This window comes from Pituophis catenifer, unplaced genomic scaffold (genome assembly GCF_029215685.1).
Source record: "Pituophis catenifer annectens isolate HBS135680 unplaced genomic scaffold, rPitCat1.0.hap2 SCAF_10, whole genome shotgun sequence".
NCBI classification, from domain to species: domain Eukaryota; kingdom Metazoa; phylum Chordata; class Lepidosauria; order Squamata; family Colubridae; genus Pituophis; species Pituophis catenifer.
In genome coordinates, this window is record NW_027256890.1 from 8,646,678 (window position 1) to 8,659,671 (window position 12,994).

The window sequence follows — 12,994 nt, forward strand, 5'->3', positions numbered from 1 at the left end:
GACAATTGGCAACTGACTTGTACTTATGACGGTTGCAGTGTCCCCGGGGGGGGGGGGGTTCCTGCAATCCCCTTTTTGTGACCTTCTGTCAAGCCAAGCCCATGGGGAAGCCAGATTCACTTAAGAACCAGGTGACTAGCTTAACAACGGCACTGATTCGTTTAACAACTGCAGAAAATGGGGCAAAGCTCACTTAAGAAATGTCTCGCTTTAGCGGCCTTAATTTGGGGCTCCATTTTGGTCGTAAATCGAGGACTACCCGTATTAAGAAGTAGCATATATAAAACCACAGAAAAGTGGTGCGGTGGCCTACAGGTGGAGCTCTCGCCTCACAGTCAGGAGGCTGTGAGTTCGATCCTAGGTAGAGACGCTGGGCATAATGAGAATAGATCTGAACAAAACTCCGCATTGGCAACAGGAAAGGCATCCGGCCAGTAAAACACTCAGCTCCATTCAGTTGCCCAGACTCCACCCCGCAAGGGATGATGGGGTCATTAAAAGATGATGATGATATATAAACCACAGAGAGAGACACATACCCCTTGCCATGAAGGCTTTCCACAGATTAAAACTCGTGTCACCATTGTCTCTTGTTAGCAAATGGCTAATCTGGTGACGAGCCACATGGAAGCATCCGGCACCCGGTTTCTAAAGAAATGCAGCCCAACTAAAATCAAGAAGCTGGACAATGGCCGGCTGCGGGTGACGTGGAAATACGCGGACTCCGGCAAAGAAAAATCGGATGAGTTCGATACGGTGATGTGGGCCGTAGGTAAGAACCTACCTGTAAATACCGCTTCGCTCTGGGTCAGTGAAGTCAGCGCTTGCTAGCTTGAATTTCCGAATTGTGCTTTTGCATGAATGATCTCTTGGGTGCCGCACCCAGGTAGTTCTCAACTTACGGCCATTTGTGTAGTGACTGTTCAAAGATACGACGCTTGTATCTTTCCATTATAATAGGGTGGATTTGATTTAAATCGAGTTGATTTAAATCACAATTTAAACCATGATTTAAATCACTAGTAAAAAGGCTTGATTTAAATCAACTCGATTTAAATCATAATTTTTAAAGAGCAACGGTCATCTCTGCTACTCCTTTGACCCGCTGTTGACTCACCGATAGTCCCAGTGTTGCAGAATATACAGCCTCCTGCTACATAGCTAAGCTCCATTTCATGCTGAATCAACTAAATTATTTATGTATCTTAAATAGAAAACTATCTTACGATAGATTTTTACCCCAAAAGTTTTTTATTAAAATAAATTCGATAAAAATCAAAAAAATCCGATTTAAATCAAAAAAATCTGATTTTTTTATATTTTTTTAAAAAAATCATTGGTTTTTATCCACCCTGCATTATATTGTTTTTACTTGTTTCCTAGTATGATTTGATAGCTTATTAGTAACCTTGACTATCACTAAGTGTTGTATCTTTTTATTCTTGATGAACGTATTTTATTCTCCTTATGTACACTGAGAGCTTATGCTCCTAAGACAAATTCCTTGTGTGTCCAATCACACTTATTTATTTATTTATTTATTTTATTTATTAAATTTTTATACCGCCCTTCTCCTGAAGGATTCAGGGTAGTGAACAGCCAAGGTTAAAATACATACAGTATGAAAATTAAAATAATTTAAAAAATAATTAAATCCAATTTGGCTTCCCAACTTGGCCAATAAAGAATTCTATTCTATTCTATTCTATTCTATTCTATTCTATTCTATTCTATTCTATTCTATTCTATTCTATTCCATTCCATTCCATTCCATTCCACTCCACTCCACTCCACTCCACTCCACTCCACTCCACTCCACATATTCTATTCTATTCTATTCTATTCTATTCTATTCTATTCTATTCTATTCTATTCTATTCTATTCTATTCTATTCTATTCTATTCTATTCTATTCTATTCTATTCCATTCCATTCCATTCCATTCCATTCCATTCTTAGCTGCCCTCCCCAAATCATTGCCTTGCCTTGATTCTCTTCTAGCTTCCCCCACCAGATGTTATAGCTTGGGAGATACGTGTCAGCTTACTTACTCATTCCCTGCGAGGCTACAGTCTGCAGGAGCCCTAGCTTACCCTGGAATGCAAACACAACCAATGTTTTCAGATTCCACCAGAAACCCTTTTTTTATTTTTGCTCATTAGCAAGGAGTTTTTCATTCCAGACGTCGGGGGGGGGGGGTGTTAAGCAAACCAGCTTCCCTTCCCTGCTTGCTTCAAATCCAGAGCTAAAGTCTAAGCACTCCACCCCCAAGGGACTTAAGGATTATGTCGGTTAAGGGCTAAAGCCGCCTAATTGATGTGGGATTCCCTCTTGGTTTTGTTTGTCTTGGTGTTTTAATTCTCTCTCCGCACATCAACTGCCAGGTGTCTTGCGCTAACAGACCGGGGAAACTGGGAAAGCATTTCCTGCCTCCAGATGTGTCAGTCACAAACCTTGAGTGAAAAGGGACAGCTTGCTGAGAGTGGTGGAGATAGGACTCCCTGCTGAGCCTCCTTAAGCCACTTCGACAACAAACCTCGGGAGTTGAAACTGGGCTCCGTAAATCGAGGTTTGGAGTCTCCTTCTGTAGAGTTTACGCAATGCTACCAGGCTGATAAGCTTCATGCTTTGTGGCATTTGAAGAGAAGGGCTTGTTTTCAAGGAGCTTACAACCCTGAGCAGATCTGAAGAGCAGGCATGGAGGTGTCGGGCTGATTGATTGAATCATTGAATGATTGATCACGTTCTACCAAGTTGGTGTTGATTCTTGGCAAACACTTAGCAATAGCGATAGCCCTTAGACTTATATACTGCTTCACAGTGCTTTCCAGCCCTCTCTAAGCAGTTTACAGAGTCAGCCTCTTGCTCCCAACAATCTGGGTCCTCGTTTTACCCACTGCGGAAGGATGGAAGGCGGAGTCAACTTTGAGCCGGTCAGGATCAAACTGCTGGCAGTGGGCAGAATTAGCCTGAAATACTGCATTCTAACCACAAGGAAGGAAGGAAGGAAGGAAGGAAGGAAGGAAGGAAGGAAGGAAGGAAAATAGTAATAGCCCTTAGACTTATATACCGCTTCACAGTGCTTTCCAGCCCTCTCTAAGCGGTTTACAGAGTCAGCCTCTTGCTCCCAACAATCTGGGTCCTCTTTTTACCCACCTTGGAAGGGTGGAAGGCGGAGTCAACCTTGAGCCGGTCAGGATCAAACTGCTGGCAGTGGGCAGAATTAGCCTGAAATACTGCATTCTAACCACAAGGAAGGAAGGAAGGAAGGAAGGAAGGAAGGAAGGAAGGAAGGGAGGGAGGGAGGGAGGGAGGGAGGGAGGAAATAGCATTAGCAATAGCAATAGCAATAGCACTTAGACTTATATACCACTTTATAGTGCTTTACAGCCCTCTCTAAGCGGTTTACAAAGTCAACCTCCTGCCCCCAACAATTCATGCCTTGGTAACTTGGAATGTTCAAGTTCCATGCACTTGGAATGCTGCATCCAGTTTTGGTCGCCACGATGTAAGAAAGATGTTGAGACTCTAGAAAGAGTGCAGAGAAGAGCAACAAAGATGATTAGGGGACTGGAGGCTAAAACATATGAAGAACGGTTGCTGGAACTAGTTTAATGAAGAGAAGGACTAGGGGAGACATGATAGCAGTTCTTCCGAACTACTTAAAACTTCTCAGGGGCTTCTCCAAAGAAGAGGGAGTCAGGCTATTCTCCAAAGCACCTGAGGGTAGAACAAGAAGCAATGGGTGGAAACTGATCAAGGAGAGAAGCAAGTTAGAACTAAGAAGAAATTTCCTGACAGTTAGAACAATTAATCAATGGAACGACTTGCCTCCAGAAGTTGTGAATGCTCCAACACTGGAAGTTTTTAAGAAGATGTTGGATAACCATTGGTCTGAAGTGTTGTAGGGTTTCCTGCCTGAGCAGGGGGTTGGACTAGAAGACCTCCAAGGTCCCTTCCAACTCTTCTATTCTATTCTATTCTATTCTATTCTATTCTATTCTATTCTATTCTATTCTATTCTATTCTATTCTATTCTATTCTACTCTACTCTACTCTACTCTACTCTACTCTACTCTACTCTACTCTACTCTACTTTCTGTTCCATTCCTTACCATACCATTCTATTCTATTCTAAATGGGAAACTCAAAAATCCCCCTCATCCTCTTAGCTGCTCGTTGGCCATCTTCTTCGCAGACCCAGTACCCCCTCCCCCCCCCCCCGAACTGTGGTAGGAAGTTGTTTCACATCCGAGCTGAGATAAGCTTTGTGATTATTTTGGTGGCTGATAGCATCGAGGACAAAGAAAAGAAGAGCATCCTTTGTGAGAAAAGACAGGCAGATAACCGAGTGCCGAAAGGACCCATCAGTGCTTCCAAAGGAAATATCCGTTCTCCGCCTGAAATGAATCCACAAAGGTCTCCGGCCAGCCATTCAGATGGGACACTGTTGTTTTCTTTTGGAGTTTGGCTCTGGGTGTGTGGCTGTGTGGCTGTGTAGATGCTGGGTTTTTTGACAGATGTGCTGTCCGGCTGTGTTGTTTGTTTATCAATCATACAATCCTTGGCCTCCCCACCCCACCCGGCTTAATAGTTTCTTGCATTGACATCTAAGATTCCCCCCACAAAAAAATTATAAGATTGGAGCAAAGCAATCCTGGCTAATAGATTTCAATCAACCAATCAATCTTTTACAGATAGATAGATAGATAGATAGATAGATAGATAGATAGATAGATAGATAGATAGATAGATAGATATAGGGCTGCAGAAAAATCTTGGTTACGTAGGAAAAACCTGGCTAAAAGAAAAACATATATATATATAAAGTTTTATATTTTTTTATTTTTCAAATCTTTCCTTAAACAGTGTGTCATCTGCGTTCAAATATCTCTGTGCACCAACCTTCAACATTTACAACATCATTCACATCAATATTAATTCTCTAATCTTAAAATTATAGTATATTAAACAATTAAGCATTATAAGCCTGTTCATTTTTCCTCTTAACATGTCTTCTAGTAAAAATACAATAATAATAACATTACGCATAATTATCCTCATCATGATACTAACAATTATCTTATTTATACCTCTATCTTAACATATTTTCTATTCTTCTTTAATCTTCTCCTTTTATTTCCAGTTTCCCTTTTTACTCTCTAACCATCGATAGAATACTTCCAGTATCATATAATATTCAGTTTGTTCTTTCTCCTTAATTGCTAATGTTAGTCTGTTCATTTCTCCACATTCTAATGTTTTCCTAATCATCTTCTCCTCAATAGGAATCTCTTCACTTTTCCAATGTTGTGCAAATACAATTCTAGCTGCAGTTAAAACATGGATAATTAAATAAGTATTCTCTTTGTTATAACTTTCGGGTAGAATCCCCAGCAAAAATATTTCTGGTTTTAGCTCAATGCGTTGTTTTGTCATATTTTTCAACCGTGTCTTTATTTTTGTCCAATATAACCAATCAATCTCCTGATTTTGGTCATTGTTCCACAAGTAACTGGCAGTGGCGTTCTATGAGATTGTCTCTCCCACACACACACACAAATATACAACTAATATTATTGTTGTGAGATTTATGTCCTGCCTCTATTCTGTATAACCCAGGGTAGTGTATATCATGTTTTCAGTTAGCCTTGACTTTGCTGGTACGTAGGTCAAGTTAAGTTGAGTTCCAGATTGATGGGATGCAATCGATTTTAATGGATGACTCCATCTCCAGTTTAATTGTGTTAGTTTTAAAGGGATGTGTTGTTTTTCTTTTGGAGTTTTGATTAATGGATTTTCAATGCTGCCCAGAGTCACAATGGACTTGGGCGGCCGTATAAATGTCTTAGATAAATAAACGTCTTAAATGGCGATATTATTGTAAAATTAGAAATAACAATCTATAGAGCCATTGGTAGTGATGGTATCGCCATTACTTTGCAAGTCATTCTGTTTCCTTCTTTTCTCGTGGTAGTTCTGGTTGTAACAAGTAAGTGTGTAAAATTTGCAGCCTTGCTAATTTATCCGATTGCTGTTGGGGTTTAACCATATTTCTATCTCTCTCTGTCTCTCTCCTTCCTCTTCCTCCTCCTCCTTTTCCTTTAACTCCTCCTCTTCCTGGTTCTCCTCCATCTCCTCCTTTTCCTCTTTCTCCTCTTCCTTCTCCTTCTACTCCTCTTCCTACTTTTCCTTCTTCTACTCCTCCTACTCCTCTGCCTTCTCTTTCTACTCTTCCTCTTCTTCTTCCTCCTGCTTCTCCTCCTCCTTTTAACTCCTCCTGCTTCTCCTCCTCCTCCTTTTCCTCTTTCTCCTCTTCCTTCTCCTTCTACTCCTCTGCCTTCTCTTTCTACTCTTCCTCTTCTTCTTCTTCCTCCTGCTTCTCCTCCTCCTTTTAACTCCTCCTGCTTCTCCTCCTCTTCCTTTTCCTCTTTCTCCTCTTCCTTCTCCTTCTACTCCTCTTCCTGCTTTTCCTTCTACTCCTCCTCCTCCTTCTCTTCCTTCTCCTTCTGCTCTTCTTCCTGCTTTTCCTCCTTCAACTCCTTCTTCTACTCCTTCTCTGCCTTCTCCTTCTACTCATCTTTCTGCTTCTCCTTCTACTCCTCCTCCTCTGCCTTCTCTTTCTACTCCTCTTCTTCTTCTTCCTCCTGCTTCTCCTCCTCCTCCTTTAACTCTTCCTCCCCCTCTTCCACCTCCTCCTCCTCTTCCTCCTGCTTCTTCTCCTCCTCTTTCCCTCCTCCTCCTCTCCTGTCCCCTTCCTCTTTTCCTTTCCTCTCCTTTCTGCTTCCCTAAAGGCCGAGCTCCAGACACTGCAGCCCTTAAACTGGATCGTGTGGGTGTGAAAATCAATCCTGAAACGGGGAAAATCCTTGTCGATCCAGCAGAAGTCACTTCAACCCGCCATATTTTTGCAATTGGGGACATCACTGAGGTATAAACACTTCGAATGTCCCAGGAAATTTTCCTTCAAGAGAGAGAGCACCAAGGACCCCACAGTTCAGCCCTTCTCTTCTATTAAAAGAGATCTTCCTCTTTTAATCTTCTCATTAATCTTCTGGTCTGTTAAAAACCTATTTATTCCACAGACAGGAGTGACGTTTGAGAGATCATAACAGCAAGGCATATCAGATCGTTGCTGACATACGACGTGGATTGGCCTAATGGTCCCATATTGCAATATTTGCCTAAGGCCATTGTCAGAGCGAGGGACATCCTTTTTGCCTTTCCTCTGTAGGGTCACGGTTTTTTTTTTTTTTTTTAAAGAATCATAATCTTTTAACGATCCCATAATCCCTTGCAAGGTGGAGTGCGGGCAACTGAATGGAGCTAGCAGAGTGTTTTCATGGCCGGATGCCTTTCCTGTTGCCAGTGTGGAGTTCTGTTCAGTGGATATATTCCGAGTATGCCCAGAAATATCTCGATCCTCTACCTAGGATCGATTACCTAGATTTAAAAAAAAAAAAAAAAGAATCGACCCTGGGAAATGAATTTAGAAAAGGGAAGTCCTAAAATGACAAATAGTTAACCAAAACGGTTGGGGAAACCTTGGGACGTTGATTCGTCCTCGGTGCTTCTTTAAAGAAATCTTGTAAAATATATCTTCTAATGTTCTCATTCCTTTTAAAGGGCCGCCCTGAACTAACGCCCACCGCAATCGCTTCAGGAAAGTTGCTGGCTCAGCGGTTGTTCGGCCTCTCTTCCGAACTCATGGATTACGACAATGTGAGTAGGGTTTGGTTTTGTTGACAAAATGGCGGCTCTGGTGGGCATGAAGCGTTCCCTTCATTTTGGGGGTGAAAATATTTTTTATTATTATTAAAAAGGATCCCTAAGTAGTCCTTGACTTAAAACAGTTTGTTTATGTTCTGACCTAGGCTCCCTTAAAAAGCAGGAAGCAGAGTCTTGGTCCTGGCAAAACCTCTTTTATTTACACGACTGTGAATTCCTTTCATTCACAGTCAGCAAGGCCTGTCCAAACAGTTTTTCAAGGGAATATTTATCAACACAGACCTTATCTCGCTTGGCAAGTTGCCACATCAGTGGTAGGTTGCTCCCGGTTTTGTCCGGTTCTTGTGAACCAGTAGTAAAAGTGGCGGGAGGCTCTGCCCGGATGTCATTGTTTACTATCGTTGCAAACCGGTAGTAAAGGTAAATAGAACCCACCCCTCTGCCACGTAACTAGTTTCCAAACACAGTGTAAGGCAAAACGTGGCACAGATTCTCTTAGAGTCACGAACAGAACTTTCCACTCTTGAAACGACCGAACGAACTAATTGTTTCCTGCAAAAGACCCCTCCCCGTTCGCTCCTCTTTTGTTTCCTAGGGGAGGGGCCAATCCCCTCCAAGGTGTGGCTTTACTCCCAAGTCGACCCTGCTTTCCGAGTTGTTCTTGCCTTCTGGCAGCTCTGTGCATGCGCACAATGGGAACAGGCTCCAGCTGCTCCTCTGCCTCACTGCTGTCTATCTCCCTCTCTGCCTCCGACGCAGAGCCCTCGTCCGAGCTTTCCTCAGCCACCATGACTGGCCCACGTTCCTCCCCAACCTCCTTACTGTCCGACTCTGCTGCCAGATCCACTGGCTGCCACCAGGCCACAACAGTTTAGTGACCATTCAAAGTTACTTGTTCAGTGGTGGGTTGCCCCCAGTTCAGACCGGTTCGCAAGAACCGGTAGTAAAACTGGCGGGAGGCTCCACCCACCGACCCGGACATCATCATAGGTGATATGCGCACATGCGCTTCCGATGTAAACCGGTAGTAAAGGTAAGTAGAATTCACCCCTGCACTTGTTGTTGTTTTGATTTGCTTTTCCGTTTCTCTCTCTTTAGTTTCTTTTTTTTTTTTTTTTTTTGACTAGAAGTTAGGTAGGATAGAAAGAAAATGGTTTTTAGTAAAAGGTGATAGGATTGAAAGCTAGAATAAGTGATAGAAATGAGAGAAAGGGAAATGTTAGTGTATACACTTTTATATAATAAAGCAAAAGTAACAATAAGAGAAAATATGGAATCATTGAGTAACGACAGATTGCAATTTATTATAATTGTGTATTATGATTAAAAACATAAAAGTTAGTTGAATTTAATAACTATGATTAGTTTTACTAGTTTTATTTGTATCAGAATGTATGACGTTCAGGTGCCACACGGTTCACGCATTGATTTGATATGTTTGTAAAAAATAAAAAACTTAATTAAAAAAAAAAGTTACAACGTCACTGAAAAAAGTGACTTATGACCATTTTTCATATTTACGACCGTTGCCACCTCCCCATGGGCCACACGATCAATATTCAGATACTTGACAAACTGATTCATATTTATGATGGTTGCAGGGTCCCCCGGGGGTGGGGTGTGTGTGTCATGTGACCTTTTGACAAGCAAAGTCAAGGGGGAAGCCAGATTCACTTAACAACCGTATTACCAACTTAACAGCAGCAGTGATTCACTTAACGACAGAGGCAAGAACGGTCGTGAAATGGGACAAAATTCTCTTCTCAACGGTCTTGTTTAGCAATGGAAAGTTTTGGGCTTGATTGTGGTCGAAATTTGAGAATTACCAGTATCTGGAAATAATAGATCCTGCAGGCTCATGTTGCTGAAAAGACCTGACCTCTATGGCTTAATGACTGATGGTGTGGCTTCACCTTCCACCTGTAGGTGCCTACAACAGTGTTCACCCCTCTAGAATATGGTAGCGTTGGTATCTCAGAAGAAATTGCTGTCCACCGATATGGTCCAGATAACATCGAGGTAGGTGGTATGTTTTCTTTTTTTTTTTTTTTTTTAATACTTTATTGAGTTTTAAAAAAGGTTTTTTTAAAAAATAAAATATCAAATCTCAGGTAACATCTGAGGTATCGTGCAATTACATATATACAATATATACACAGTAAGTATTTTCAAATCAATCATTATTATTAATCATTTTTAGAAATAGATATATCCTTATAGTCATATTCTATTATTCCACCATATGTACCACCTTTGCCATACTGCCTTAAATTTTGAATTTTGGTATGTTTTCTACTTTGTGCTATTCAGCCTTTGGGGGTGAACCAAATTTTTAGAAGCTGGTTAGGTAAGATCCAGGAAAGGGTGGTAGGCACTTTGAGAGTGGCCTTATGGCAGGCAAAATCTTCTATATACATAAAAATGGCTGCGTTTGTATGTGCGTGTGTATATGTTCCAGCATAACTCTGGAACGCCTGGAACAATTTCAACCAAATTCGGTACACAAATGACTTACTATCTGGAGAAAAATACTGTGGGGGTAAGACACCCCTAGCATCCCTAAGGGTGTGTGTGTGTTTGTATGTATGTTCCAGCATAACTCTGGAACGCCTGGAACAATTTCAACCAAATTCGGTACACAGATGACTTACTATCTGGAAAAAAATACTGTGGGGGTAAGACACCCCTAATACCCTTCAGGGTGTGTGTGTCTGTGTGTGTGTGTGTTCCAGCATAACTCTGGAACGCCTGGGGCGCTGAAATGAAAAGAAATGATTATATCTATAGTGTCAATTCACAGTACTTTTGACAGCGATAGTGTGCATTTTGGATTCAAGTTCTCTTAAGATACAGCCTGTTGTGCCTTAAAATGGCTTCTACCGTACAGCCCAGTGGGGTTGCCATGGTAACGGCTTCACAGTACTCCACAAGAGGGTTCCCTCTGGTAAGGGAGATTGGGATAAATAAATACCTGGGCAACGGCGGGTTATCAGCTAGTATTTCTATAGAGTTCTAGTGGTGGGATAAAGTAGAAAGAGACAGAGAGAGATTGAAACAGAGATTGACAGAAGCAGAGAGAGAGACTGAGGGAGACAAAAGAGAGAGAGAGAGATTGAGAGACAGAAAACTGAGAGAGACAGACAGACGGAAATTGAGAGACAGCAAGCGCAATTCAGACTTGCAAATTTCTGTTATTATTCCCAATCTCAGTGCAAGTATTTTTAGCCTTTGTGATGGAATAACAAACTCTTTTCAGGTATACCACGCCTTTTATAAACCCTTGGAATTTGTTGTGGCCGAAAGAGATGCTACTCAGTGTTACATAAAAGTAAGTTGGCCTTCGTAATGTTTCCTTCGGTTCAAGGAGCTTACAATCTCTATCTGGGGGCGTCGCACGTACAAGGGTTTTTTTTTAAAAAAAAACATAAAACACCTTTTTTTTTAATTATTTATTTAATTTATTTAGAAAATTTATATTGCTGCCTACTCACGCATGGTGACTCATGGTGACCCTTCCATCTTCCCTCCTCCTCAAAGGAGAAAAATATTCTTTTCTTTTCTCTTCCCTTCCCTTCCCTTCTTTTCCCTTCCCTTCCCTTCCCTTCCCTTCCCTTCCCTTCCCTTCCCTTCCCTTCCCTTCCCTTCCCTTCCCTTCCCTTCTCTTCTCTTCTCTTCTCTTCCCTTCCTTTGCCTTCCCTTCCCTTCCGTTCGCTTCGCTTCGCTTCGCTTCCTTTTTTTCTTCCCTTCCCTTCTCTTCCCTTCCCTTCTCTTCTCTCCCTTCCTTTCCTTTCCCTTCCTTTCTCTTTTTTCTTCTCTTCTCTTCTCTACCCTTCCCTTCTCTTTTTTTCTTTTCGTTTCTTCCCTTCCCTTCCCTTCCCTTCCCTTCCCTTCCCTTCTCTTCTCGTCTTATCTTGTCTCGTCTAGTGTTTCTGTTCTATTCTGTTTCTGTTCTACTCTACTCTACTCTACTCTACTCTACTCTACTCTACTCTACTCTACTCTACTCTACTCTACTCTGTTTCTGTTTCACTCTACTCTACTCTGCTCTACTCATTCTCTCTAATCCTGGCTAGTTACCAACTCCCTGTTCTTCGTGAATTCTTTGCAGATGGTGTGCCTGCGTGAAAAAGATCAGCAAATCCTGGGCCTTCATTTCGTTGGCCCAAATGCTGGCGAAGTTATCCAAGGCTTCGCTCTTGGAATCAAGTAAGTTTAAAGCATGTCAGCCCCATACCCTAGCCTCTCCCTAGCCCCCCCCCCCCCCACACACACATACACCTTAGCCTCCCCCTTCCCCGGCTGCCTTGTTTCTTAAACCTGCTCTTTTAAGTCTCTCCAAGATAATAATAAAAAAAAAATAGATAGCGATTGCCATTTTAGCCGGACTAAAATCATATCCAGTGTTTGGGGTTTCTTTTATGTTCTTTATTTCCTCTAGTTTGATGACAAATACCGGCATCCTTTATTAATGAAAGCGCAGCTTAGAAAGGAACGTATCGGCTTTTGGGTTTTATGTTGACGAAATAGATTTCTTGGCTCTGTCTTTTTTGATCCCTTCCTTCTTCTGCAAAAAAAATAATAATAATAATGAAAAATTAGCTTTGCAGTCCAGCTGTTGCTGACTCTTCAACAAAGGAGAAAGGGGTTTCCTGGTGCTTTTTCTTTTTCTTCTTCTTCTTCTTTCCTATTCTCGGGATAATTAACGATCGTTCAAAAGCTTTTCTTTAAAAGAGAGAGGACTAAAACCTTGTTTTGATTACGTTTCTCTCTTTGACAAAGAGGGAATCATTAGAGCTTTGGAGAGGGTGGGGGGGGGGAAATTTCAGGATTTTTTTCTCCGCTCTTCAGATGTTTCCCTATTTTTTATTTATTTATTTTTTATTTTTGTCCATGGTCTCCCAGTCCTGCCCAAAAGACTGTATCAAGTTACTTGAAAATTTTCAGCCGGTTCAGACAGATTCAGGTAAACCAGATGCTAATTTTACATCTGGTTCAGGAGTGGGTTCTAAATTTTTTTACTACCGATTCTGTGGACGTGGCTTTTTTTTTTTTTTTTAAACTTTTAAAACCATTTTTTCTACAACCTCTTCGGCGAAGAGGTTGTTAAAAAATGTTTTCAAAAGGCTCTGATGATCCCAGCTGAGTTGCCTGATAGGCAGAGGCTGTTTTTCTTTTAAAAGCCTCTGTCGATCAGGCAACTCAGCTTGGATCGGCAGAGGCATTTAAAAGAAAAAAAGCCTCTGCCGATTAGGCAACTCAGCTTGGA

The 12,994-nt window shown here is 41.5% G+C and overlaps 1 protein-coding gene across 1 annotated transcript in view; it reads left to right on the forward strand.

Moving 5' to 3' along the window:
• The window catches only part of TXNRD2 (thioredoxin reductase 2), a 47,408-nt gene that overhangs the window by 28,563 nt on the left and 5,851 nt on the right, over positions 1–12,994 (forward strand). The window contains exons 11-16 of the mRNA XM_070950747.1: positions 598–772; positions 6,795–6,931; positions 7,627–7,722; positions 9,655–9,747; positions 10,985–11,056; positions 11,837–11,934. Coding sequence (XP_070806848.1) covers positions 598–772; positions 6,795–6,931; positions 7,627–7,722; positions 9,655–9,747; positions 10,985–11,056; positions 11,837–11,934 — 671 coding nt within the window. The remainder of the gene's footprint in view (positions 1–597; positions 773–6,794; positions 6,932–7,626; positions 7,723–9,654; positions 9,748–10,984; positions 11,057–11,836; positions 11,935–12,994) is intronic.